This window comes from Terrapene carolina, unplaced genomic scaffold, assembly GCF_002925995.2.
Source record: "Terrapene carolina triunguis isolate 2854851 unplaced genomic scaffold, T_m_triunguis-2.0 Scaffold89, whole genome shotgun sequence".
Classification (NCBI taxonomy): domain Eukaryota; kingdom Metazoa; phylum Chordata; order Testudines; family Emydidae; genus Terrapene; species Terrapene triunguis.
In genome coordinates, this window is record NW_020664440.1 from 12,899,369 (window position 1) to 12,924,900 (window position 25,532).

A 25,532-nucleotide genomic window follows, 5' to 3' on the forward strand; every position below is an offset into this window, starting at 1 on the left:
CAAACTAAAAAGCTTACAACCTAAGATGAGTTCAACAAACATGGGATGCTGAGGGAATTAATATTAAAAAAGGGAAGGATGGAGGGAGGATGGAGTTCATAGTACCAGCTATTAGAGCAGCTAAGGCAACAAAGAATGTATCATAATTGAGTTCCATTTTATATCATGGGGGGTTGTTTGTATGGGAAAAGGTGAGTTTAAAAAGGGAGTGGAGGGCAAGGGACTTGCGTAACGAAACACAAAGCCACCATCTCTTGAAAAAGTTCTTTCACTGTATTTTGATTTTTGAGTCTTTCTGGCTGTGTCCCTCCTGCACTCACAAAGAGCAAAGACTCAAATGTGATTTATGTAAGTGTGATAGTTCCCTAACCACTTCCTCAGAACATACGGTTCTAGGAACAAAAATATTCCACTTATCGGAGAACAAAACAAGCAATAGGAGACCAGTTCTTCAGCCCACTCTTATAGGGGTGGTTCCACTTGGCCAAATTTAGCTCCGATGTAAGTAGAGGTAGCTTCACTGAGGTTATTAGGGTTCTAACTCTTAGCTGCCAAGCAGAAGAGGTCTTTGGCTGTCACGCTTTGATAAGAGATGCTTACAGAATGTGTGACATTGCCCTCTGGTGTTGTCTGGACCAGTGATCTGCTAGGTCACTCCAATCCTTGACTCTGGGAGCCAGCCTTACCCTGCTCTGCTGTGAGAACCCCCACCCCTGGGCTATTCACGCACAGCCTCTGGCATGTAAGCTGCTCCCAGCTACTTGCAAGCGAATGACACTAGCCAATAACTCCGGTCCCAGAAACAACCCTAGGAACCTCCATCTTGAGGTGTCCAGTTATGTCCACTGGACACTGCAAGCTTATATAAGTTTGTCAATTTAACAAAGACATTGATATGTACCAGGCTTGTTATCCCAAGGGGAGTCTCTGACACGCTTCAAACCAAACGCACTGCTTCAGGTAGAACAAACAAACAGATGTATTAACTATAAAGGCAGATTTAAGTGATTATAAGTCAAAGCAAAACAAGTCAGATTTGGTCAAATGAAATAAAAGCAAAACACATTCTAAGCTGATCTTAACACTTTCAATGTCCTTAAAAACTTAGATGCTTCCCACCACAGGCTGGCTTTTCAGTCAGGCTCTCCCCTTGACCAGCGCTTCAGTCACTTGGGTGGTGGTGTCTGTAAGTGTAGGTGGAAGAGAGAGAGCATGGCAAAAGGTCTCTCCCTTTTATCATGTCCTTTCTTTCCTCTTGGCTTTGCCCCCCCTTCAGAGTCAGGTAAGCATTACCACATTGCAGTCCCAAGCTGCCCAAAGGAAGGGGTGACTCCCTCAAGGGTCTAACAGATTCTTTTGTTGCTGCCTAAGCCAATGTCCATTGTTCCTGTGAGGCTGGGCTGGGTTTGTCCCATCCATGCCCTGATGAGGTGTGAACTGCCTCTCTGTTCTTGGAGAGTTTTTGCCTGGGCTTGCTTTAAGCCATGAGGATACATTTTCAGCCTCGTAACTATATACATGAAATTATAACCTATAACCTTACTGTAACATCACTATAACAACCATGCTCAGTGCATCATGAGCCTTCCGAAGACACCCAACATGACACACTTTGCATTGGATACCACACAATCATTTTATAAAGATGAACGTGGGGGTGTAGGGTGTCCCCTCGAGGTACAGAGTGTCATAGAATGTACTCACTTTTTTCTTAAAAAGTGACATTTGTATGTGTTAGCTTGTAATTAAGCAACTTCACCTCTTGGAAGCAACATATTTTTCTGTCTTTGAAGCACTGATGATGGTATGATCTGAAGGTTCATCCAATCTAAGCTGTTGTCACTTGCAGTAACACTCCCGTTAATTTCAAGATCATGAATGGATTACAGATTACAAGAATTACAAGAATCTTCAAGGACATCCGAAGAAAGGTCTTCAACATAACTTCCAAGATCTTCAAAGCAACTTCCAATTTCTGTTTCCGTTTCACTGGTAAAGGTACGTGCTCTCTGAAACATAAACACTGCTTTTAGCTATCAAACGGTAGGTGAAAAATGATTTGAGCTACAGTTCAAAGTTCACAATGATTAAAAACACACAATTGAAAAATATATATTTTTGCTTGAGATTTAACCTCTGAAACTGGTGTATTCCAGGAGCAACGCACCCATTAACTTATCCAAGCAGTATGAAATTTTGCAGGGTGCGAAGTATGTCTCAGCAGGGGATAAATTGTGTAAAAGTTTATATTACAATTAACCCAGTTGCTGGTTGTGGCCATTTTGCTGACGCATGTCACTTTTGTCATGGCAGTGTGAGATCCATTGACAAAGGTCACAAATCCAGCTTTGTATAATATTGCCTTAACTGGCAGAAGAAAAATGCTAAAGCACTGACTGTGGGGAAAATGGCACTATCTTACTCCACAGATCTGCCCCAGATGCATTTGGTGTCATATCTAATTATTTTCATTGCAAAATCAATGCTTGACTTCTTGTTTTACTCTGGCCTGTTAGCTCCGAGAGGAGCAGTGTGGTGCACCATACCAGCATGCAAGAGACTTGGGGTTCTATTCCTGGCTTGGCCACTGTCCTGCCATAACCTTGGACAAGTCCTGTAAAATCCTGGTCTCACTGACTTCAGTGGGGATTTTGCCATAACTTCAGTGGGATCAGATGTTCACCCTTTTGTAAAGTGACAATGATATTTTCCCTCCTTGGTCAAATGCATTGAGATCTATGGAGGAAAAGCACTCTGAACAGTATTAGGAGAGAGTGAGGGGGCTATCCATCATATAGAAAATTCTTAAATAAGAATAGTGGTGCCAAATTCTGACCTCTGCACCCCAAATGCGCTTTCACAGGAGTAATTATGGGTAGAATGTGGCCTTGATACATGAACCAGAAAGAACACAGTTGGACTTTCATGATCCGAAGCTAAGTTTGTAGGGCTGGCAGAGAGAGAAAATATCTGTTTACTTGTAAGTTGAACAAAGTTGCCTTGGAGTCATTGAAACACAATAAATATGGAAATTGTGAATTGCCATTTTTACACAGGCCCTTTTCTGAGTTAACATTAAATATTTAAGAACTGATGGGCAGCACCATGATGCTGACAATCTCAGCGGAGACACCAAAATTGATCTGGCACAGAAGTGGTCCCATTAGAACAAACTAAGGCATGTCGGTGTGGTGGGGGGAAATTTGCACTGCTGGCTGCTCATGTTGTATTGTATTCTATTGCTAAACACAGGCCTTCTGCCTCTAGGGCTATCAATCTGGTTTCGTTCACCTGCATTAAATTTACTTTAAATAAAAAGATTGCTAAGTAAAACCCAATGCTGCTCTCAGTAACGTAAAATGCTCTTTGTCTCAGTTCACTTTTTCTAAAGATTGCTTAGCTGCTATGTTAATATTTGCTATTTCTCTTATTCTAAAATCAGTTTGTCATACCCAATCATGTTATTTTCCACAGTTGACTTTACTTTAATTAAAAACAAACTGAAAGCTTATACAATAATCTCTTAAGCCTGTTTCCTTGATCAGACTGTGGAATAACAAAGGAAAACTTTTCAGAGGGCGGGGGGAAATTAGAAGCAAGTTACTATACAGAATTCTCCATGAAAAGCCAAGGCGAAGTTACATCTTATCTGTAAGGCAATTATATTGTTTCAGGAATAGCAAACATAAGAAGGCATAAAAACTGCTTAATATTAAGTCCAAAGGATTTCTCATCAGTTTTCACAAAGTAAATCAGATCAGAAGACAGAACTTAGATGGTGTTTGCGTCCGTGCCAACACATGGCTATCTATCTATGGTACTTCCATATCCCCCATTACTGTAATATCTGAGTGCTCACAATCTTTAATGTACTTATTCTCACAGCATCCTTGAGAGGCCATGATCCCTATTTTACAGACGGGGAACTGAAACAGAGAGACTAAAGGTACGTACATTGCCATCGGGGGGGTGGTTGCAGCTGGAGTAGACATACCAACAGCATGTTGCAGCACAAGCTCGGAACCTTGGGTACCTACTCGGACAGCTAGCTCATGCTGCGGTCCGTGCTGCCATGGGTTCACTGCCATTCGTACCCAAGCTGGGTAGATTAAAGCTACTCAGGCATGTAACATACTACACTCACACCTCCGATTGCAGTGCCCCATTTGACTTGCCCAAGAAGTCCGTGGCAGAGCAGGCAATTGAACCTAGAGTTCCCAGCTAGTACTATAACCACTGGATCATCCTTCCGCCCCAGAATGTTTCCTAGAATACATTCTTTAGTGCTTTGTCCATTCAGGTTTCAAGGTTCCGATGTGATGGACTTTTCCAGCACTTCCCACCATTCCTCCACCACATACATCTTGCTGTCAGCAAATGTTTCCAGATAAATCTGCCTTGGTTTTCCCTTTCTTCATTTCATCAGATTAGTCCTAGTTACACCACTTGTACTATCCTATACAAATCTGCCATTAAATACCTCTGGACTCGAACTCCACTTCACGGTTTAGGAGACAGCTCCTTTCCCCATCGAAGCGATGGCAGCATCTGTAGCAATCTGGGCTCACTTTGGAACACTTTGTGGGCACAGCTTCCAAAAGTGAATTCTAAATCATAAGTGCAAATCCTATAGCTGACTAGGCAAGCTGGCGCTCTGGCCTTCCAATGGGTAGCTCGCTATGCACCTACGTGCCAGTTTGCCTGAGCAAATGTGTGATTTGGGTGCACATTTATGTGGTCACCCTTGAAAATCTGGCTATTTCTCTCAAACCCTGAAGGAATGTATATGGCTTCCCCTGGGCTCCCCAGTGGGCAAGCTACAGGCATGGCAGGACATATCATGCCTCACATTAGAAGGTAGTAGCAGGCCACATCCACTGCTCCCACACACACACACACACAAATACACAACTGTAGCCAGCCCTAGTCTAGCTACAGATATTTCTTCAAGCAAAGTCTCCTACCCAGGTTTGGTCCTTTTACCAGGATTTGGCCTTATACCTTGAACTTTGTGGCTTATTTTTAGTAGAGCTATGTAATATATAAGGCAACCCTTTAGGATTTCACAAAAATATACAATGCACAAACAGGGCTAGGTCTAAAGTCTTCACTAAAGTCAACAGATCTTTGCTCATTTAAACCAGTTTGAGAGTCTGGCCACAGTTGCCATAATTGCACACACAACTTCACTAACTGCAGGTGCAAATGGCTAATTCGGTTTCTACCTTGTCTTTTGCACTTGCAGTGAGGATTGTCTGAGTTATTGCATTAATTGCACACACAAATTACGTGCATGCATTTCTGCATGCACTAGTCTGAAAATGTGGCTCACAAGTAATATTTACATGGGAAGTTATAAACAGCAGGAAGGGAGTTCTTAATCAAAGCAATGTTAGTTGCTCTCCAGGAGGACAATACAAAAGAAATACAGGCTTAGCATATGTCTAGGAAAGAGGCAGCAGCTAAAGACTGTTAATTGTCTCCTCTGTGCAAATAATGTAACTCATTTCTTTTACCTGATAGCTCTTATTTAAAAACAGATTTTTTATACTGTTTTGGGGTGTTGGAATTGGTGGAAATAGTCTGCTCCATAAGTGATACCTGTGGAAACAGTAAAGCAGGTTTATGAAAAAATCAGTTGTTTTCTTCACTCTACCATGATTAACAATGATTTGATTCCCATGGGCTCTATTGTCACATACACTCAACTCGCCTGCCCGAACTCCTGCTCAGATTGACTCCTGCACAGGGAGGCGAGCAGGGGGGGGCTACTCACCTTCTAGTAAATGCCTGAGGCCAGAGCAATGAGGGAGGAGACTCCACTCACCCTAATGACTGGCCAGAACAGCTGACCTAGCACACAGTGAGTAGTGAAGTGCTGCTCAGTGAAAAAGAATGCAATAACTTATGCTTTTCCCAGGGAAAGGGGGAGGGAATGTGACTCTGTGTCATAATCTGTTCTCTGAGGTGCTCCTGGGATAGTGCAGCTGTAACCCATGTACCTAACAGAGAAATATCTCTTTAAGAGATCTATGGGGAAGGAGGTGGGGGTTTAGGAATGACTGGGTCATTGGTGCTTGGCAAATGCAAAATTAGCACGCCACACCCAGAAGTTCCTGAAATTGGGTGTAGTTTGGGACATGCGCAATAGGTTCCTTGTAGCTGGACTCCATTGAGGGTAAGCAGACAGGGCTTCTGCTTTGTAAAAGCCCATGTGTCCTGTATGGGTGGGTGGGCTAGAGTTTACTTCACTTCCCTTCTCCAGTGCTTTCAAAAACCCATCTCCCCTAGGAAAGCACATGGAGACCCAGAATTCAGTTGCTGAAGATTTTCAGCAAGGCTTGCACAGGCTCAGCCTCCCCAAACCAATTGTAAAAGGAATTAACTTAATTCTCAACTACTAACTTTATAAAATCTTATAACGCTAAAGAAACATAAGAACAACAATTTCTGCATTATAATGAGGCTACTTTATAATCCACATACATTATCTTCACAGTTATACATAAACATAAATAAAACAAAGTAAGGCTAAACAGGTCAGTCCCCACAGAAACACAGTGAGAAGTAACTCAAAAGCTTAGGTTGAGTTTATCAGAGTCTCAGTTACAGTGTTTGATCACCAAAATGAAAGTCTATAGTGTCTGCTCAGAAAAAAGCTCTATTTCACTTTCTTAATCATGTCAATGCAAATATGAGAATCCCACAGCACCATGACTTGCAGAACCCGCCAAAAACAAGATTAAAATCCCATAACCCCTTATGGAACCATATCAAGATCCTTACACCAAACTTTGATGCTGAGGCTCAATGTTGCACTTTCACCCAGGCTGGTAATCACCTACTCTGCAATATGGACACAGGGTCACTCATTTGAGTGCTGATAGTCCTCCACTACCTTCCCACAATTCCCCTTTTGTGCCCAGACATGATCCTGTGATCTCCGTGACAAAACTATATCCTTAATATACATGACCTAATTGTCCATTCCATCACATGCTGGTATGATTTAAGTGAAATGACACTGGTTTAAAACCAGTGCAACAATTAGGGTAATCTCTATTAATTAGATGCTCAGCTAGCATTACATCTGCACCACTTTCATCTGTGTTGGTTCGGGTCAAGATGAGAACTGCCTGTTTCTGTTTCACTCTGTTATGTGCTGCTTAAGGAAGAGGCAGTCCTGTCCTATCCCCACTAAGCTACTGATCCTTTTATTTTATGACCACTGTCTCAGTTCATCTGGTTGGTTGAACCCTTCCATTACCATCACTTTGCCCTTTTCAAAAGCCTTTTTGGTTCCTGCCAAGCTCTTTTTATCCCACATTCCTTCTGATCAAATTGTCTAAAGTAAATTTCTGCTACTAATTTATTCCCTTTTATGTCTCTCCCACTTGAGCACTTAATTATACCCCACAGATAGCTCCTTCAAAGTCTTCCATGACTATCATGCAGTATTGTAGTTGGTAGACATTCCCTGGCTAAAACGGCTACTGCCTCAGAAGGTAAATGTTAAAGCACATATTTGTGCTTAGCTAATTATTTAGTGACGTGATGATGAAAATTACAAGTCACAAAAGGGAAGACTTGGAATACTGAAAACACACTGAAGGCTTTTCACTGTTGTACAGGCTATAACAGTGGGTCTCAAACTTTTTTACTGCCGACCCCTTTCACATCACAAGCCTCTGAGTGCGACCCCCCTAATAAATTAAACACCCTTTTAAATATATTTAACACCATTATAAATGCTGGAGACAAAGCGGGGCTTGGGGTGGAAGTTGACAGCTCGCGACCCCCCCATGTTTTGACCTTGTGACCCCCTGAGGGGTCCCGACCCCCAGTTTGAGAACCGCTGGGCTATAACTTTATGCCTGAGGTGTGTGGCCAAGGAATCATTGGGAATGGGGGAGAAAGAGGGTGCCTAAGAAAGAGATTTCTCAGGGGACCTAGGCACTTCCTCGTCCTTACCAAGGAGAAAAGATGGAACATTCTGCATCCTATTTTGAACACGGCGTCACAAAATGATTTGGAATGTACATGGCACCCCCTGAAGTGTGGTTCAGCTAGAGTCATTCAGGGTAAGGCAGCTGGGGTGCCAGCTAAGGAATGGGACAGAGCTGACTGGAGATAGTACTGCTGTACATGCTGCTATCATTTCAGCTCTTGGCAGGTGAGTTACTTGTACCACAAAGGGAATATCTTCACAGCACAGATTGGCACCTGGTCTGAGCACTTATGTTGTCCCAGCCCAAGTGTGAGCAGCCACACTGCAAAGCCATACCCTAGTTACTGGGGAGGTCTACATTGCAATAAAAGACCTGTTGCACAGCCACAGCTGGCCTGGGTCAGTTGACTTAGACTGCAGGGCTATAAAATTTGCAGTGTAGATGTTGGGGTTCAGGCTTAACCCTCCCGCCTCGTGGGGGTCTCAGAACCTAGGCTCCAGACCAAGCTCAAACATGCTATTTTTAGCTCCACAGCCTGAGCGCAAGTCAACTGACCTGGGCTCCGACACTTGGCGCCATCAGGATTTTATCACAGTGTAGACATACCTCACTGGTGCTGCACTCGTGCATGTGTGTGGCTAGGACTTCAGAGGCCTATCCCATGTTCGTTGAGCTGAAGTAAGATGACCTGCTCTTTAATTCCTTCCCAGTGAATTGTGAGAGAACATGTCTGTCCTGGGCACAAAAGGGGAATTGTGGGAAGGTAGTGGAGAACTATCAGCACTCAAATGAGTGAGCCTGTGTCCATATTGCAGAGTGGATGGATTACCAGCCTGGGTGAAAGTGGAACTGGAATTCTAACCCACACCTCCAGCCATACCAGCTAGCCCAGGTTTAAGTCCCTGTGAAATCTGGATAGGAGGGTTTTGTGTGTTGATAGGAGGGAAATTAAGGCCAACTCCCGAATTAACTCTGTACTGGGAATATACACAATGAAAAAACACCCACCTGAGCGGTGCAAGTTTCAGCGCTGTAAAGTGGCAGTGTAGACAGTGCTACAGCACTGGAGCTGTGCTCCCAGGGCTGGTAGCTATTCCCCTCACGGAAGTGGCTTTTTTACAGCGCTGGGCTTTCTCCCAGCGCTGGAACAGCGACTACACAGCCACATTAAAGTGCTACCACAGCAGCGCTTTAACGTCAGCTGTACAGACATACCCAAAGTGATTCTTTTCACAACCTGTGCTTTTAGTTTGACAAAAGAAACTTTGTGGGAAGGAAATCAGCTGAGGACTCATCAGGTGAGCAACTAATTTAGGAGCCATTAAAGAAATTAACAGGCAGTTAGTGGATTCATGGACAGTGCTTAAATTACTGGGAGCATTTTTATTGTGAACCTGATGGTTGCTGCTTGATATATCTCTTAGGAAGAGGAGTTTGTAATTACATTATTGATTCTTTGAATCACCATTGATGAACTGACTTCATCATTGATTTATGATTCTCTTCTTTGATTTCTGGATACTGCCACTGAAATCCAAAATATTTCTGGCTTTGTTCACACAATGTCTTTGGAAGGTTGGCTACAAGAGCATCCACTGGGCCCTAATATTAAAAAGAAGCTGCTATAAAATACTTGCCAAACCAGCCCTAGAGAATAGTTAAATGCTAAGGGTCTGAGTCAATACTGGCTTGGTTTTCTGGTGGTGCAGAGCACCTTTGCCTCCCAGTGAAGTCAGTGAAAATCAGGCCAAATGTACAGGTGCCTAAATATGGATTTCAGGTGCCTGGTTTTAGAGCACAAGTTTGAAAATACTGGCCTTTGTCTTTAACCATGAAAGATGGTTTCTCTTAGCAGCTTTTGTTGGGTCTCAAGGTGACATTCTTCTGTGGAGATAAATGTCCAGCAGGGTCCATCTTAGTGAGGACTGAGCAAAGTAGATAAGGTAGCTTCCCGACAGTCACACTGAGACCGTTTCAGTCCTTCTTTCAACACATGTCTTTGGAATTTGAGATTAAATTGAGCATTCTCCTAAATTTCCTCAAATTCACTGAACAACTTTTATCATTTAATCAATATTCTTGATTTGTATTAATCATGTTTAATACCAAAATAAAAGTCCTTTGAGTACAGAATAATTCATTTAATGATTCCTCGTGCAAATTTAATCTGTGCTAATTAGTTATTGTCTAATCAAAAATACTTACTTTCTGCATATTATAGCAATAAGCAATGCCATGGAACATACGAATACTATAAGTGCAATGAGAACCGTGTAGGCCTTGGAGTCTAATGGAGTCCTTGGCTGGTTTTCTCCTAGATTTAAAAAAAAAAAGTGGTGAGATGTTTTCCTTTGGAAAAAACACATTGGGAAAAATTCTTCTAATAGATAAGCCCTTGGAACCAAGCTTACTTCATTCAGTGGGTTTACATGGATGTAACTGAATCACAATTTATATCTCTCCATATAAAATATTTTATACTTATGACTGGGGAACAATCTGTAGCAAATTCAGCATTAAGAACTTCTTCCACATGGCTAGGTTTCAACGTATGCGTAGAAGAAAGAAAGCGAGCTAAGAACTGGCATGAATCAAGGCCACAATCATTATCAGTACAGTGCACCCTGCTATGTTAACATACTGAGTTGTGCAATTTCACACAACAGGCAAATATGGCTGAGTCTGCAATAAAGAGACAGTTTGCTTATAATCGTGGTCACAAAGAACTTGTTTTCCGTTAAACTACCCTTCAGTTATTTATATTAATCCTTTCAAGCCAGGAGTTGGATTTTCCTGGTTTAATAGCCATGGCCAATAAAACATGCGGTGAGACCACCGATCTTTCTTTGAAGTCTGTTGTTTATCCTCCCTCAGGAAGAATGTCACTGCTCTAACTGCCTGGAGGCAGAAACACCTATTACATTAAGGACAATGTTCTTATTCGACAAAGGTATTCCTAATGTCACATTTCACCACTCTGAGCTATATAAAGAAAACATTTACATTTGAACATTTAGATTTTAAAGTTTCCCCTCCGTCCCCCTCCCCCCTCGTATGTCTATGAGAACGGCACAAGGCCTATATCGAGGTGACAGAATGACTGTCACTGAATAATTGAAAGGACATAAATTGGTGAGCAGCACAATGCTCAGGTTTCAAGAAGAAATAATATGCACCTTTGGAACAGATTCTTTTCTGGGGAATGAAGGACTAAGTGTCTAAGCCTGCAGATCTTATGTGGGTAGTCTCCCTGTAGTCATTGGGATTACTTTTGTGGGTATGGAGTGCTCACATGAGAAACGATTGCAGGATTGGGTCCTGTGTCATTGCAGCTCAGCGACCTGGGCTAACATTGTGCATATTAATTACCACCATTGATTTAAATAGATTTTTTAAAAATTCTGGTTACAATTCTACTTCCAAGAAAATGAGGCCTGAGGCCAAGCTGGGCTCAGTACAAGACTGGGAGGGTGGGGTGGAAAGTGGCCCTAAGATGCATTTACATTTTCTTAGTCCTAAAACTGGAGTGAGCTATTCCTGGTTCCCAGCACAGAGTAGAGTAGCCCTGAAGCTTCTGTGTCTTATTTTGGCTGCCCGTGATCCTAAAGGGCCATAAGATAAGGCAGGAATCAGGAATACAAATTTCTGTTTGTAAATAAGAGAAACCTAGCAACCTTAACTGAAACTGAATTCAGTTTGTTGTGGGGAATTTCATTGGGTTATTTTTAGGTTTTAAATGAATGATCCTGGTGAGACATCTAAATACATTTTTAGTTTTTTCATCAGTTTGAATATGTTTCATGTTTGCAATTAATTAGTGATGCAACATATGAGGTTGCAAGTTCAAGTTCTGCAAAACACATGTGAAACCAGTTTGTCGTCGCAGACTCACTTGACGCATAAATAGTTCATTGTCGTAGGCTAGATCAGGTCTAATAAGTTCTCCACAGACAAGCAGACTAAGATTTACCCAGTTATCCTCTGCAGATTCAACGTTTGCCAAAGTTTCCAGTGTGTTACCTGAGACAAGGCAGTATTTCCTCATACTTCAAATAAGAAGTAAGGGCCCAGCTAATGGTAGCTCAAAGAACTTAACACAGGGCCTTAACCATGGCAACTCAGATATTGTGAATGTGGCAAATTTTGACCCCAGCTCCAGTAGGTTCTCAAACTGGGAGGGCGTGGAATGTATTCCGGGGAAGGGGGGTGAGAAGCTTTAGGAGAGCAGCGGCTGGTGGCTGGGCATCCAGCTCTGAAGGCAGTGGAGAAATAAGGGTGGCATAGTATGGTATTGCCATCCTTACTTCTGCTCTGCTGCTGGTGGCGGTGCTGCCTTCAGAGCTAGACGCCCCGCCAGCAGCCACTGCTCCCCACTCTGCCTTCAGAGCTAAGATGGCCATATATGTACTTGTGGGCCAGGAGCAGGGCAGGGGGAGTTGTAAACTACTACAGACACAAAGAAGGGGAGTGCAATCAAATAAGTTTGAGAACCACTGGCTTATAGGACCTATAAATGAGTCACGAAGGGCTGGGGAAAATTTCCGCAGCATGGAAACGGAGTAGGGCCAATGTAAGCAGCCCTATACTCAGGGCCGGTGCAAGGAAGTTTCGCGCCCTAGGCGAAACTTCCACCTTGCGTCCCCACCCACCCCCCACAGCCCTGCGGCAGCTCCCCCCCCCCCCCGCCTTGAGGCCCCCCCCCCTCGGGGAGGAGGCAGAGCAGAGGTGAGCTGGGGTGGGGAGCTGCCGCACGGCTCCCTCCCCTCTGCCCTGAGGTGCCCCCCTCCTCCCCAAGCACGCCGCACGGCTCCCTCCCCCTCTGCCCTGAGGTGCTCTGCCTCCTCCCTGACCATGCCGCCCAGAGATGAGCTGGGGTGGGGAGCTGCCGCATAGCTCCCCGAGCCAGGGGGGTGAGGAGCTGCCACGGGGGGGGTGTGCCTCAGGGCGAGGGGGGGAGCTGCTGCAAGGCTCCCCACCCCAGCTCACCTCTGCTACGCCCCCTCCCCGAGCACGCCGCCCCTGCCGGCAATGACAATAATTGCATAGAGCAGCCGCTGCACTGGGAGAGGGAGTCTGAGACGCACGTGTCAGCGCGTCACTGGCAGCCCAGCCCAGGAACGCTGTAAAAAAAAATTGGGGGCACCGCTTTTTGGTGCCCCCAAATCTTGGCACCCTAGGCAACCGCCTAGTTTGCCTTAACGGTAGCACCGGCCCTGCCTATACTGCCTTCCTTCATTTTGTGAGCCGAGCTTGGTCAGCACCAGAGCATTGCTGTGACCCCATTTCTGAAGGACACTCTGTTACAGGAGCTGGGTGAAGGTACCCAGCGAATTCATTAGAGCCACGTAGGCAGATTAACACATTAATGTTCATTAGATAAGAGGTATAAGGGCGTTGAAGAGTTTGGTAAAGTGAAGACCAAAGTGAAGAACATTTTTTTTTAAAGAAAATCAGGAAGTAAAGAAATATAACTCCAAAGATAAGAGTGAGAGGGGATGGCTGAGTACAAACAGTCAATAATGTGTCATGATAAGATAACTGCTACTTCTATGAAAACATGTTCAGCAATCAGGAAATGCAGTATCAAGTGGATCAGATCTAGGCAAATTAATGCCTTCCAAAGATACTAACCTTCACAGATCCCATGGGAGTTCAGGTAACTTCTAATAAGGAGTACGTGACCTCACCATTTGCTTTGACTTTTGACATTAGCACACCAGCACCCACGTGTGTGGGTGGGTGGGGGGGTGTCAGGTATGTGTCAAATTTAAAGAAGTAAACAGCTAGCAGGACATGCTGATTTCTTCAGGTGTGATGCATGTCAGACCCAGCTGTGCCAGCTCAGGCTAGGATCTTGTCATATTTCACATGGACAGCAAAATTGCCCCAGGCTAGTAATTATATGGAGACACCTAAGGACACTGCAGATTACTACAAGAGGTAGATTCAGGAGGTGGCATTGATTTCTCTGAAATAGTATTGCACCAATCATGTCTACACTTGCCATTTAAAGTGGAAAAAGTCCCTTTTTTGCGCAAAAACCATGGGACCGTCTACACTTGGCCATGACTTTTTGCAGTAAAACTCAGAAGTTTCACCACAAAGAGAAAACCATGATGCTTTTGCGGTGATGTGCAACTGAAGACACGTTTTTCCTGTTTACACAGCTTTTAATCTCCACAGGATATCCCACAGTGCCTAGGTGACCACTCTGGCAGCAGCTCTGCTGCTGTGACGCCAGGTAAACAGACATCCACCCCTCCCCCTGTAAAGCCCCGGGAACTTTGAAACTCCCCTTCCTGTTTTCTTGCAAGTGCTCACTTATCATCTGGCCAGGCGACAATGCCTGCTCCATGGAGCAAAGGATCCGCTGCTTGGAGCAATGCTGAGCTACTGGAGCTGATCAGTGTTTGGGGAGAGGAGGCTGTGCAGGGACCCAGGATGCCCCACGATCACAACCGCACCTTCGCACAAGACCCATCGTCAAAATGGAGAGAGCTGCAGTGTGGAATAGCTGCTCTCATCGTTGATGGAAGTGCTGCAAATATAAACACTCTCTGATGCCTGTGGAAGTAAGTGAGTACACAAACCAGCGCTTTTCTTTCACCGGTTCACTATCACCATTGAAACTGACAGTGCAAAAACTCTGCAAGTGTAGACATAGCCAATGCTCCAACATTCTATCAGTAGGCAGGCGGGAGATCTATACACTCCCCTAGGACCCTGATTTCAGAGGTGCCAGAGGTGCCAGAGGTGCTGTGCCAGCATGCACAGCCCTCATTAACTTCAAAGAGAGTTGTGGGTGTAGTTCAATGAATCCTTTTTAACCAGCTCTAAAACTTGAACCAGTCAGTTTCACCTTCTGGGTCTCATGTACAGTAACTCCTCACTTAACGTTGTAGTTACGTTCCTGAAAAATGTGACTTTAAGCGAAACGATGTTAAGCGAATCCAATTTCCCCATAAGAATTCATGTAAATGAGGGGGTTAGGTTCCAGGGAATTTTTTTCACCAGACAAAAGACTATATTATATATATATATATATATATATACACACACACACACACACACACACAGTATAAGTTTTAAACAAACAATTTAATACTGGTACACAGTGATAATGATTGTGAAGCTTAGTTGAGGTGGAAGAGTCAGAGGGTGGGATATTTCACTTACTGCTAAATGATGAACTAGCAACTGGCTGAGCCCTCAAGGGTTAACTCTCTCTCTCTACACAAGGCAGCAGGAATGGAGGGAGATATGCGCATTTCCCTTAAGCACACTGCCTTGTTAATTAGATCAGCTTGCTGAGATGCGGCTGCAAGCTCCCTCTGTCCTGAGTCCTGGTCTGTCCCCCCTGCTCTATGGAAGATAAGCGGGGTGCAGGAGCGGGGGAAGGGGGGCACCCTGACATTAGCACCCCTCTTCCTTCCCTCCCCTCCCCCCCGCACAGCAAGCAGGAGTCTTGGGGAGCAGCTCCAAGGCAGAGGGCAGGAGCAGCACATGGCAGTGGGGGGAGGGACACAGCTGAACTGCAGGCAGCTGCTGCACGGGGAACTTAGGGGAGCGGGGAGCTGATAGGGGGCTGCCGGTCCACCCTGGTTCCAAGCCCCCACCAGCTAGCTGCAACGGGCTGCTCTTCCTGCAAGCAGTAGACAAAGCAGGCAACGCTAGAAGGGAGCATTACACAACTTTAAACGAGCATGTTCCCTAATTGATCAGCAACTTAACAACGAAACGTTAACCGGGACGACTTTAAGTGAGGAGTTACTGTATTAGCAATACAATTACATTTGTGTTCACAACACCATGTTTATTTTTACGAAGCTGTTTTTATTGATTCTTTTAATTAAAACCTCAATTTGGGATCTAAACTATTTTCAAGCGTTCTTTCAAACAAATGTTTCATTTATCCACAAGTTTCTTTATGAATGGAACCCATATTCTGGACTACCCAGAGATAGCAAGTAGTAGCAACAATTAAAGAGTCAATGTACGTCCTCAGATACACTTGCATGGCTTCCATTGAAGTTAATGGTAGCTGTACATGCTCATGATTAAACAGAATTTGGCCTTCAGTAACATATGTATTAAAGTAACTATTAGACAACAAATACATTTTGATTCTTACCAATATAAAGAGAGTCAGTCCACTCACTCCAAAATCCTTCACTACACCATGATTGATGATTAGCTCTTATCTGTATGGAATATCTGCAGGTGTCATCAATCCTTAAACTGAAACTATTTAACTCCGTTTCCCATGTCTGTTAAAAACAACACAACTCTGTCATAGATTTCTTAAGACTAATAAGGTCAAGACAACAACACTTAAATTGCTACAGTTACTAAACTTCAGAAGTAAATTTACAATATTTGCTTTAGGCATAAATATAAGCATTGTTACAAATTGATTATTGTGTTTGTTCTTCTTTTAAATTAGTTTTAATAGCCTACAGGTGGACGCCAAAGACTTGATTTTCACACAAAACTTCCATATTTGTGGGCACAATTTTGCACCCACAATTAATTACATCCACCATTTTTCACCTGCAATTCATTCAGGCCAAAATTTTCAAAAGTATTCACTGGTTTTGGGAGCACCTGTACCTTTAACAGAATGGACCTGGATGCATCAAGATGAGCATCCAAAATTGATGAACATTTTAAATTGTTCCAGTAGTGTTTTCCAAGCTATAATGTGGGTATAATTCATTGTAGGCACACACAAAAAATGCTCCGTAAAAGAAAGCTGATTTAAAAATTAGGGGTGAAATCCTAGCCCCATTAAAGTCAGTGGGAGTTTTGCCATTGATTTCAGTAGGACTAAGATTTGACACTAGATCTGTAGATTTTAGAGGATGGTAGTTGGAGTTCTGGTTACATGAATAATTTGAAACTCAAAAGATGTCCATGAACCAGAAGACTTTTTCGCTAGATTACATATGAGACCTATTCTAGACATATAAGAAAGACAATTCATAGACAAGTTCTATATAGAATACCTCAACTTTTAACAAGCAGTTACCTTGTTGTAACCCGTCTTCCAGTTGTAGATGTTAAGTTCATATTCAAAACAATCCTTTATGAAAGAAGAAGTTGGCATTTCCCACGTGACCAGAAGGTTGTTTTGTTTTAAAGACACGGTGACATTTCTGGGAGGATTCACTTTCTCTAGAAAATGAATAAAATACCAGTGTGTTACCAATAAAGCAAGTCTCTTGGCAGGAGGTTGTTCAAAGTTTGGCTATGGTTTGGATCTGGTTGAATTTACAGCCCATGAATTTCACTTTGAGTTTGTTGTATGATAGGAAGGGGTTTAAAAGAACTGAATATATCAGTGGAAAAACAAATACTGAAAAGTAGCTAAAGCCACTGATATATCAACAATTACGGAGTAACTCTCCTCCTTTATTAAAACCCTTTACAAGATTTTAAAAAAAAAAAACCTTTCAATTATTTCATCCCTTGTAAAATTCATTATTCTCAAAGAGAAGGTAAGGAGATTTTTTTTCATGCAAAATAGGTCTTGTTGCTATAACCTTTTCCCCCTTTTCTCCTTAGCCTCCATCAGCTTTTGTAGGATGACCAGACAGCAAATATGAAAAATCAGGACAGTGTGTGGGGGGGGTAATAGGTGACCACAGGGCCGGCTTTAGCAAGAGCGGGGCCCGATTCCTGGGGGCGGGGCTTGCTGCATCGGCCTAAAGCCGGCCCTGGGTGACCATATAAGAAAAAGCCCTGAATATTAGGACTGTCCCTATAAAATTGGGACATCTGGTCACCCTAAGCTTTTGTCACCATACATCATTTCATGTTGCCTTATTTTAGGGGTTGGATCATGCCCCCTAGAATTGTGTATATGGAGGCTGCCCTCCACACACAAATCTTGCCTCTCCTGTGCCAAAGGTGCTTCTATATGTCCTGCTGAGTCCATCTGTGTTGTAAAACCTTCCAGTTTTTCAACATCCCTTTGGTAATATGGTGACTGGAATACAATACTTCAGTGTATTCCAGGCACCATGCTGCCATAAAGTTTCTGAAAAATTGCAAGAAGTTCAGAGAAGAGCATTGAAACTGAATATGTACGTTTAAAAAGTTAAATATGTCTCTCTTAGTTAGGCAACATATGAAAGGAAATGTGATAAGTCTATAAATAAGTGAAGGTTGTAAAAACTAAGATGGGAGAGGAATTATATAAGAGGATCAAGAGGGTATAAACTAAAGGGATGACATTAAGAAAAGGAAAATTAACCTATCAGGAAAAGCTTCCTTCCAATGAAATGTGTTAAACTGTATAATAAAAACTGGTAAAAGCTGCATTGCTTGGGACATTTAAGACTAGACTAGATAAAGCAGTAAAAAAAATACTGAAACCATACTTTGGCAGACAGATAAATTAGATGCACTAATAGGTTATTTCTATCTCTTATTTTTTATTGTCCTAGAATTTAAACCTAACTGTTAAAACCACACAGTTAAAATCATATTTCCCCTAGTTCCACACTAACACCTCCAATTTCAGAAAATATCCATGCAAAACCTTAAACTAGCCCATATCTTAAACTGGACCATGGATCATTCAAACCACCAAGGAATTTCAGCAAACCTTTAAACCAAAATGCAGAGGAAGTTTGAGTTTTATACCAGATTTTTTAAAGATTTCACTGCAAACATTTCACCAAGATCTAAGAAGTTATACTGATATTTTAATGTGTAAAAACTAAAAATATTTACTCACCAATGGCATTTGGATTAAATAACTGTTCAAAAGGTTTGATTGCAGTGTACTTGCTTGACCCATTAATGTGTACGACAACTTCGTCAATTTCACTTGTCTTTATGTAAGTGTTTGAAAATCGGCAACCAATATTTCTCTTCCATTTGTCTTTACTGTATTCTTGGCATTCTTCAGTGTAGCTATTATACCTAAATTAGATTAGTTTGTAAGACACTATTATCTTAAGGAAACTAACAAGGGGCAAAAATAGAAGCAGACCCTTACCTGTAAAATAGAAAGTATTTTGTATCTTCTGGTGCCTCTTTGCCAGCAAGCCAGGTGCAATGAAGAGATGCAGTATTATTAATGGCCATGTAAATCACACAGGACAAGTTAGTGACTGATGTCTCAACAGCACCTTTAGCACCAACAATACATAAAAGGTTGCATTTGTAAGTGCTAAATATTTACTAGCATGTTCTTATTACTCATGAATATAAAATAACATAAAATACAATTGATTACAATCTTTGGTTCCTTGTATATGTATATATTCTATCTAATCTGTCTATATATCAAATATTTATACAAGATTGGGATGTCTCTCTCATGAGTGGTGAAGTAGTTCATCCCAAACACTACAAATGTTATTTTTATACTACCGGACACCACCACGTATTCTGTATATGCCCCTCAGTTATTGGAAACAATGTTTAGAAATGTTTTAGAAAGTTATAAAATATTTTCTCTTAGCCCCATTCACTTGAAGCAATTTCTTTAAATCCCATTCCAGCAAAACACTTAAGCACATTATACTACATTTGATGGTCTATACGAGTACAGCCCTACTTCATCCACCACAGTACGGAAATTGCAGATCTTGCGGCTTCCACTGCAATTTTTATTTTAATTGGCTTACTTTGCACAGTCCACAATTTTGCATTTTGATTATGCAGTTAATACTGCACTACCATTCAATGCCTGTAAAAGGCTAAAGTGACTGGACTCGATTTCTACAGCAGTTGTGTTGAGACTTTTAGTCTTCTCAATTTTATATTGTACCGGTCACTGTTTTAAAATGCATGTAATATAGTTGCAGCAAAATGGTTGGTTATCAAAAATATTAGCAGGCATAACATAATACTTCAGTGTTCTATCGTTCCAGTAAATTTTTCTTAAACATATAGGTCTACTTTGGCTTTTCCAAATTACTGCTATTCATAAAGGTCCATTATTACTTTTCCACGATTTTCCATGTCTTGTTCGCAACTCAGCCGCAATTATTTAAAGTTCGTCCCACAATTCAAGTCGGGCCTTATATATCAGCCCAAAGAGTTAAAGGTGTTAACATGACCCTGTAAATTTCCAACATTAAACAGTTTTAAACGACCTTTAACATTTGGTAAACAAAGGGTATGTCTATACTTACCTCCGGGTCCGGCGGTAAGCAATCGATCTTCTGGGATCGATTTATCGCGTCTTGTCTAGACGCAATAAATCGATCCCGGAAGTGCTCGCCGTCAACGCCGGTACTCCTGCTCGGCGAGAGGAGTACGCGGAGTCGACGGGGGAGCCTGCCTGCCGCGTGTGGACCTGCGGTAAGTTCCAACTAAGAGAGTTCGACTTCAGCGATGTGAATAACGTAGCTGAAGTTGCGTATCTTAGCTCGAAGTGGGGGGTTAGTGTGGACCAGCCCAAAGACCTCAGCCTGCTTAGTACCATGGCAAACACATCATTAAAAAAACTTTTAACCTATTATTAAAGATAGAGAAAAGAAGGGAAAACAGTTAAAGCATTTAAAATGTAAAGTATTAAGCAAGACTTTCATTTTAACAGCATTCCTTGTTCCCTTTTCCTTTACCTATAGAGAGTCTTTAGAAGGAAAAAAATCTTTGATAGTCTCTTAAATGGTCGTTTTTTTTTTTTTTTTGAAAAAGTTAGTTGAGATGGGCTGGAGCTGCTGTTGCTGTTCTATTTAAAGTCTGATCCCATTTTCTAGAAGGCAAAACAAGACAAATACACACAAGGGGAGAGAAAAGAACAGGAAAGATAGAAAATGCAACTTTTGTCTCTGGTGTTAACTCTCATTTGCAACCTTACTGCTGGAGAAACACAGGCATGGCACAGTCTTATCAGCCACTCCAAGACTTGGCAAACTTGTACCAGTGTTGGAGTATTTAGGCATTGCTTTTATCTGCCTCTCTAGGCACAGGCTCACAGACATACTGGAAAAATATGCAGTCTTGGCTGGCTAAGCCAGACTTCTATTAAATAGAAGGCAAATGAGGAGGGATAGGAAAGAAAAGAAATAAGGTGGGGCGGGCAAAAGATACACAGGCAGGGAAGAAAACAACACAGTCTCAGACCCCAGACGGTGTCCACGATTTAGCCAGAGCCAGTGGGGGTAGTGATATCATCTGGGCAGGGCCGGCTCCAGGCACCAGCTTGGCAAGCAGGTGCTTGGGGCAGCCGCTCGGGAGAGGGGCAGCTCGTCCAGCTATTCGGCGGCAATTCGGCAGATGGTCCCTCACTCCCACTGGGAGCGAAGGACCTTCCACTGAATTGCCGCCGCAGATCGCGATCGCGGCTTTTTTTTTTTTTTTTTGGCTGCTTGGGGCGGCCAAAACCCTGGAGCCAGCCCTGCATCTGGGTCCCTCCCTTTGGCTGAGTCTGTTCAAAATATCTCTTGGTAGTAGGATAACGAAGACCCACTGGTGTCACAGTGGATCCCAGGGTTCCAGTAGGCGAGGGAGGGAGGAAAGCCATGGTGGTGAAGCTTGTTTGTTCCTGTTCTCCCATCTTTCAGTCACTGGTTGTTGGCAGACAGCTGCTGCTTGACTTCCCCACACACACACACTAAAGTCTTTTCTTTTAAGGCACCCAAAAGGGAATGATGGGCAGAATAGCCCATTGCCTCATTATTTTGTTTGCCAATTAGGTCTAATTTCCAAAACACCATTTTTGGTTCACTGAGTTCCAGTCCCAGACGTTTTTGGTTTACCAGGCATGATCTTAACACAGTGCTTGAGTTATAACAGTAGGCTTTTTAACTAATTCTGTCTCCCTTTTGTATCTTTCCCCATCAACATTTATTGTAGGCTATTGTGACATTTTCTGAACTTTCACTCACTTCTTACAATTGAGCTCACAATTAGGGTAAATTTGTAGGCCCAATTAATACTACACACATGCATAATTTTAAGCCTCTCCGTAGTCCCATTGACTAGTAAGGGCTTTGAATCAGGCTCAATAGTATAAGGCTTTCTCAAGCAGTTTGCATGATGTCTGACAAGTACACATACATACATACATGTGTAAACAGACCTATCTCTATCTAAATAAACATTTCAAACATCAAAAGCTTCTTAAAATCACTTCCATTTCATTCTTCCGCAGAATTGGTTGAACCTGTTTGCATAAAGAAAGTCAGGCTAGAACAGATACAACACGGCCCTTCAGGCTTTATGATGTAATTGGCGTATTTAGACTTGAGCTGGTCTAAATTGTCTCTAGAGCAGAAGTGAACTGAATTATTAAATAAGAGGGGATTAGATGATGGCAGCTACTGTCTTTCAAGAACTCTGTTGTAAGGATTATCAAAGTTGTGCAGCTGTAGAACGTATTCCAGGCTTGAGGGCTTCCAAGACTGAGTCTGGCTAGCATGGAGATGACAAGAGCTGCAGAGAGATTGAAATCAGATACAGATTGGAAAGGAGATAGAAGAAGCAATAGAGATAACTATGATTCTCTGGGGCCTGTTTGCCTAGCTTTTTTGTAACACAAGGCTCTGATTGCTGATATTGCTGGATACCAGGCCAACAATGAAAACAATGCAGGACAATTGGGAAAATGAAAATTCTGTAGGAGACGAGTGCTACAGACTTGTCTCATGGAGAATTCAAAATCCTAAAACAGGAGTATGTTTTTTAAAACAAAGGGTGGATGGTTAGATTTGATTTAGAAGAATGCGAGTCCATTTCAGGATCAAATCTTACAACAGCAGTGCAACCTTCTACATGCATCCCTACCATCTAAATTGCCGCTACCTTGACCTGTAGGGGTCATTTCTAAGGTTGAGAAATAGTGCCCATCTCCATTCAGTCCTTTCAGCATAGATAGACAATTAGTTAAAACTGTGATGATGAATCAGCTCCACCAGAAACCAAACAGGATTCCCCAGCTTATTTCACAGACCTCTCAACAGTTTTTAAGTAGTAGTAATTTAAAGTCAACCAGTAACTACAGGTGGAAAAGGTTGTTATTCTGTTACCAGTCCCCTGAGCCAATGAGTCTTCCAGGATATGCATCTTTCTGTTCTTTTCATTTCAGGATCTTACACATCCTCATGATATTTCTGCCCACTCCCTGCTCTAACAAAACCACTACTCCACCTCCTCTTTATCAGTTATATTGGCCAAACCAGGCTAATCTTAACTGATACCCTAAATCTCAGCCATCTCCTGCTCCTTGGGAATTTATGTGTTGTCACTCCTGAGGGCCGAATTCTGATACCCATACTCAGATTGAATAGCATCTTGCTCCACAAGTAGTGCCATTGACAAAATGAAGTCATGAAGTTATAATCAGGAGTAAAATGCTATTCAGTGTGAATAAAGATATTGGAATCTGGACCAAAACTATTGTATAAGAACAATGCCATGTAGAGCAGGAGATGTGTCTCCTTTTGAAGTTTTTAACCTGTCATCCTTTTCATGCTTTCTTGTCTACAGACTAGAACATAACATAAAATTAAATCCTTGTTCGTAACACATCTTACCTGGTGGGGCTTGAAGTTTAGCTGTAACCCAGTTACTTTCCATTTGTGAGTTGTTATAGAGAAGCAATGTCCGAATACGTGCAGAAAAACCATTATGAAGCACAGCCGTACAGGTACTGCAAGTTTTCTTTGTATCAAACTTGAAAAATAAACAATTTATTAGTCTCAAATGCAATGAAACCTGACCTAGGTTTTCACTCAAGGAACCAGCAAAGGTAGATCTCCTAACAAAGGTGGTCTATAACTAAAGTTCAAATCATATGGTATTTGAAACCATATGAAGGTACTTCAAATGTGTTGCTTAAGATGGGGGATTGCCTACTGGAAATGGGTTAAATGAAGGTTTCCATGTACAGAATTTTGGTGAAACGTGGCCCCAAATACTATCTATATACTGGCGTCAATCTGCAATAAATGCAGTAACATCAGTGGTGGACTATACCATCCAGAAGCAGTGCTGATTCAACACCTCTCCCGGACTGCCTCCAACGGGCCAAAAATTAAAATTGCCCTCACTTAGTAGAATTCCTTGGGAAGCGTGACAGCAGTACTAACACCTGCTATCTCCTGGGGTTAATCTCCCTTGCAACAGAGTTGTTCCCATAGGCAGAGAGAGAGATGGATCTGGCCAACGGTTAATATATTTGTTTATGACACAGAGCCAAAAGTAAATCTGATGAGCCAATGTATCTGAAAGTCATATCTTAATCAGTAAATCTTGGGTTTGAATTTGATATAGCACATTTAAGCCAACATGTATTAGCCATACTTTACACTTACTGGGTCCAACTCAGGAGTCATAATATCCACCTCATATTTAACAGTGTCATTCTTTTCCTGATCAGGGTTTGGTTTCCATTGCAAAAGTACTTCTGCTAGTGCAGAGACTGTGACGGTGAAGTTAACAGGTGGGAGAACCTGAACTGTTGATTAAGGGAGAAAACAAAAGAATTAATGATATACTAATGAATAAACTAATAATAGTGAGTAGTTCAGAGCAATAACTACTTACAAGTAACTATCAATACAGGAAAATGGTTACAGACTTCATTTAAATGTTAGACTGCATTCATTCAATAGCTTCTTATAAAACATGTTTCTTATACTTGGTCAAAAGGCTGAGAGTTAGGAGCAAATAGATTATTGAATAGGAATTTAATTAAAACCTAACCAAGCTAAAATTATTATGAAAACCAGATTTCTTTAAGTTCACGAAGTTGAGTAACCTACTATCACATCTAGTTTGTTTATAAAATATAGTTTTGAATCCTTCAAGTTGATTTACATGGATGGATCTCTGAGGTCCATGGGCATTTGTATTGGCCCAGGGCTGTCACCCACAGATCAGTTTGCACAATCAGGGCCTTACAAACAAGACGGAATTGAGTTTTGTCCCTGGAAGAAATGTATATTAAACCATACAGAGAGATTTAATTGAAAACACAAGAATTTATATGTGTAGGCTTCCCAGGATTAGATTTTTATTGGCAAATGTCCGTATACATCGCTTTCACCGTACGCACACACACAAACCGACGAAAAATATTTCCATTGGTAATCAAAATTTATAAATAGCTAAAGTAAGAGAAATGCTGCTTGAGAACTTATTCTTGTTTGGTTTAAGGATATTTACTTTGTATATTTTGACATGTGATGTTGACAGTTAGTGTTTTAATGGTATAAAGCAGGGGTAGGCAACCTATGGCACGCGTGCCAAAGGCAGCACGCGAGCTGATTTTCAGTGGCACTCACACTGCCCGGGTCCTGGCCACCGGTCCGGGGGGGGGGCTCTTCATTTTAATTTAATTTTAAATGAAGCTTCTTAAACATTTTAAAAACCTTATTTACTTTACATACAATAGTTTAGTTATATATTATAGACCAGGGGTCGGCAACCTACGCCAAACACGGGTGCCAAACACGGCACGCGAGCCGATTCTGAGTGGCACGCTGCCTGCCCGGTGAGAGGAGGGGGCGGAGGGGCCGGAAAGCACCACGCTGGGGGAAGAAGGGGAAGGAGGGAAGCTTGGCTGCCGCAGGACTAAGCTTCTGCCTCCTGTCCCTGCAGGGGAGAGCGGTGGGGGGG

The 25,532-nt window shown here is 42.3% G+C and overlaps 1 protein-coding gene across 1 annotated transcript in view; it reads right to left on the bottom strand.

The window, feature by feature from the left end:
* Nucleotides 1–1,751: 1,751 nt before the first annotated feature.
* IL5RA (interleukin 5 receptor subunit alpha) overlaps nucleotides 1,752–25,532 on the bottom strand; it is a 25,503-nt gene continuing 1,722 nt past the window's right edge. Inside the window, exons 2-10 of the mRNA XM_024195299.1 lie at nucleotides 24,227–24,369; nucleotides 23,447–23,585; nucleotides 18,955–19,087; nucleotides 18,691–18,878; nucleotides 16,978–17,123; nucleotides 16,081–16,216; nucleotides 10,155–10,263; nucleotides 5,517–5,601; nucleotides 1,752–2,009 (exon numbers count right to left, since the gene is read on the bottom strand). Of these exons, the coding sequence (XP_024051067.1) occupies nucleotides 1,884–2,009; nucleotides 5,517–5,601; nucleotides 10,155–10,263; nucleotides 16,081–16,216; nucleotides 16,978–17,123; nucleotides 18,691–18,878; nucleotides 18,955–19,087; nucleotides 23,447–23,585; nucleotides 24,227–24,369 (1,205 nt within the window). The 3' untranslated portion in view covers nucleotides 1,752–1,883. The remainder of the gene's footprint in view (nucleotides 2,010–5,516; nucleotides 5,602–10,154; nucleotides 10,264–16,080; nucleotides 16,217–16,977; nucleotides 17,124–18,690; nucleotides 18,879–18,954; nucleotides 19,088–23,446; nucleotides 23,586–24,226; nucleotides 24,370–25,532) is intronic.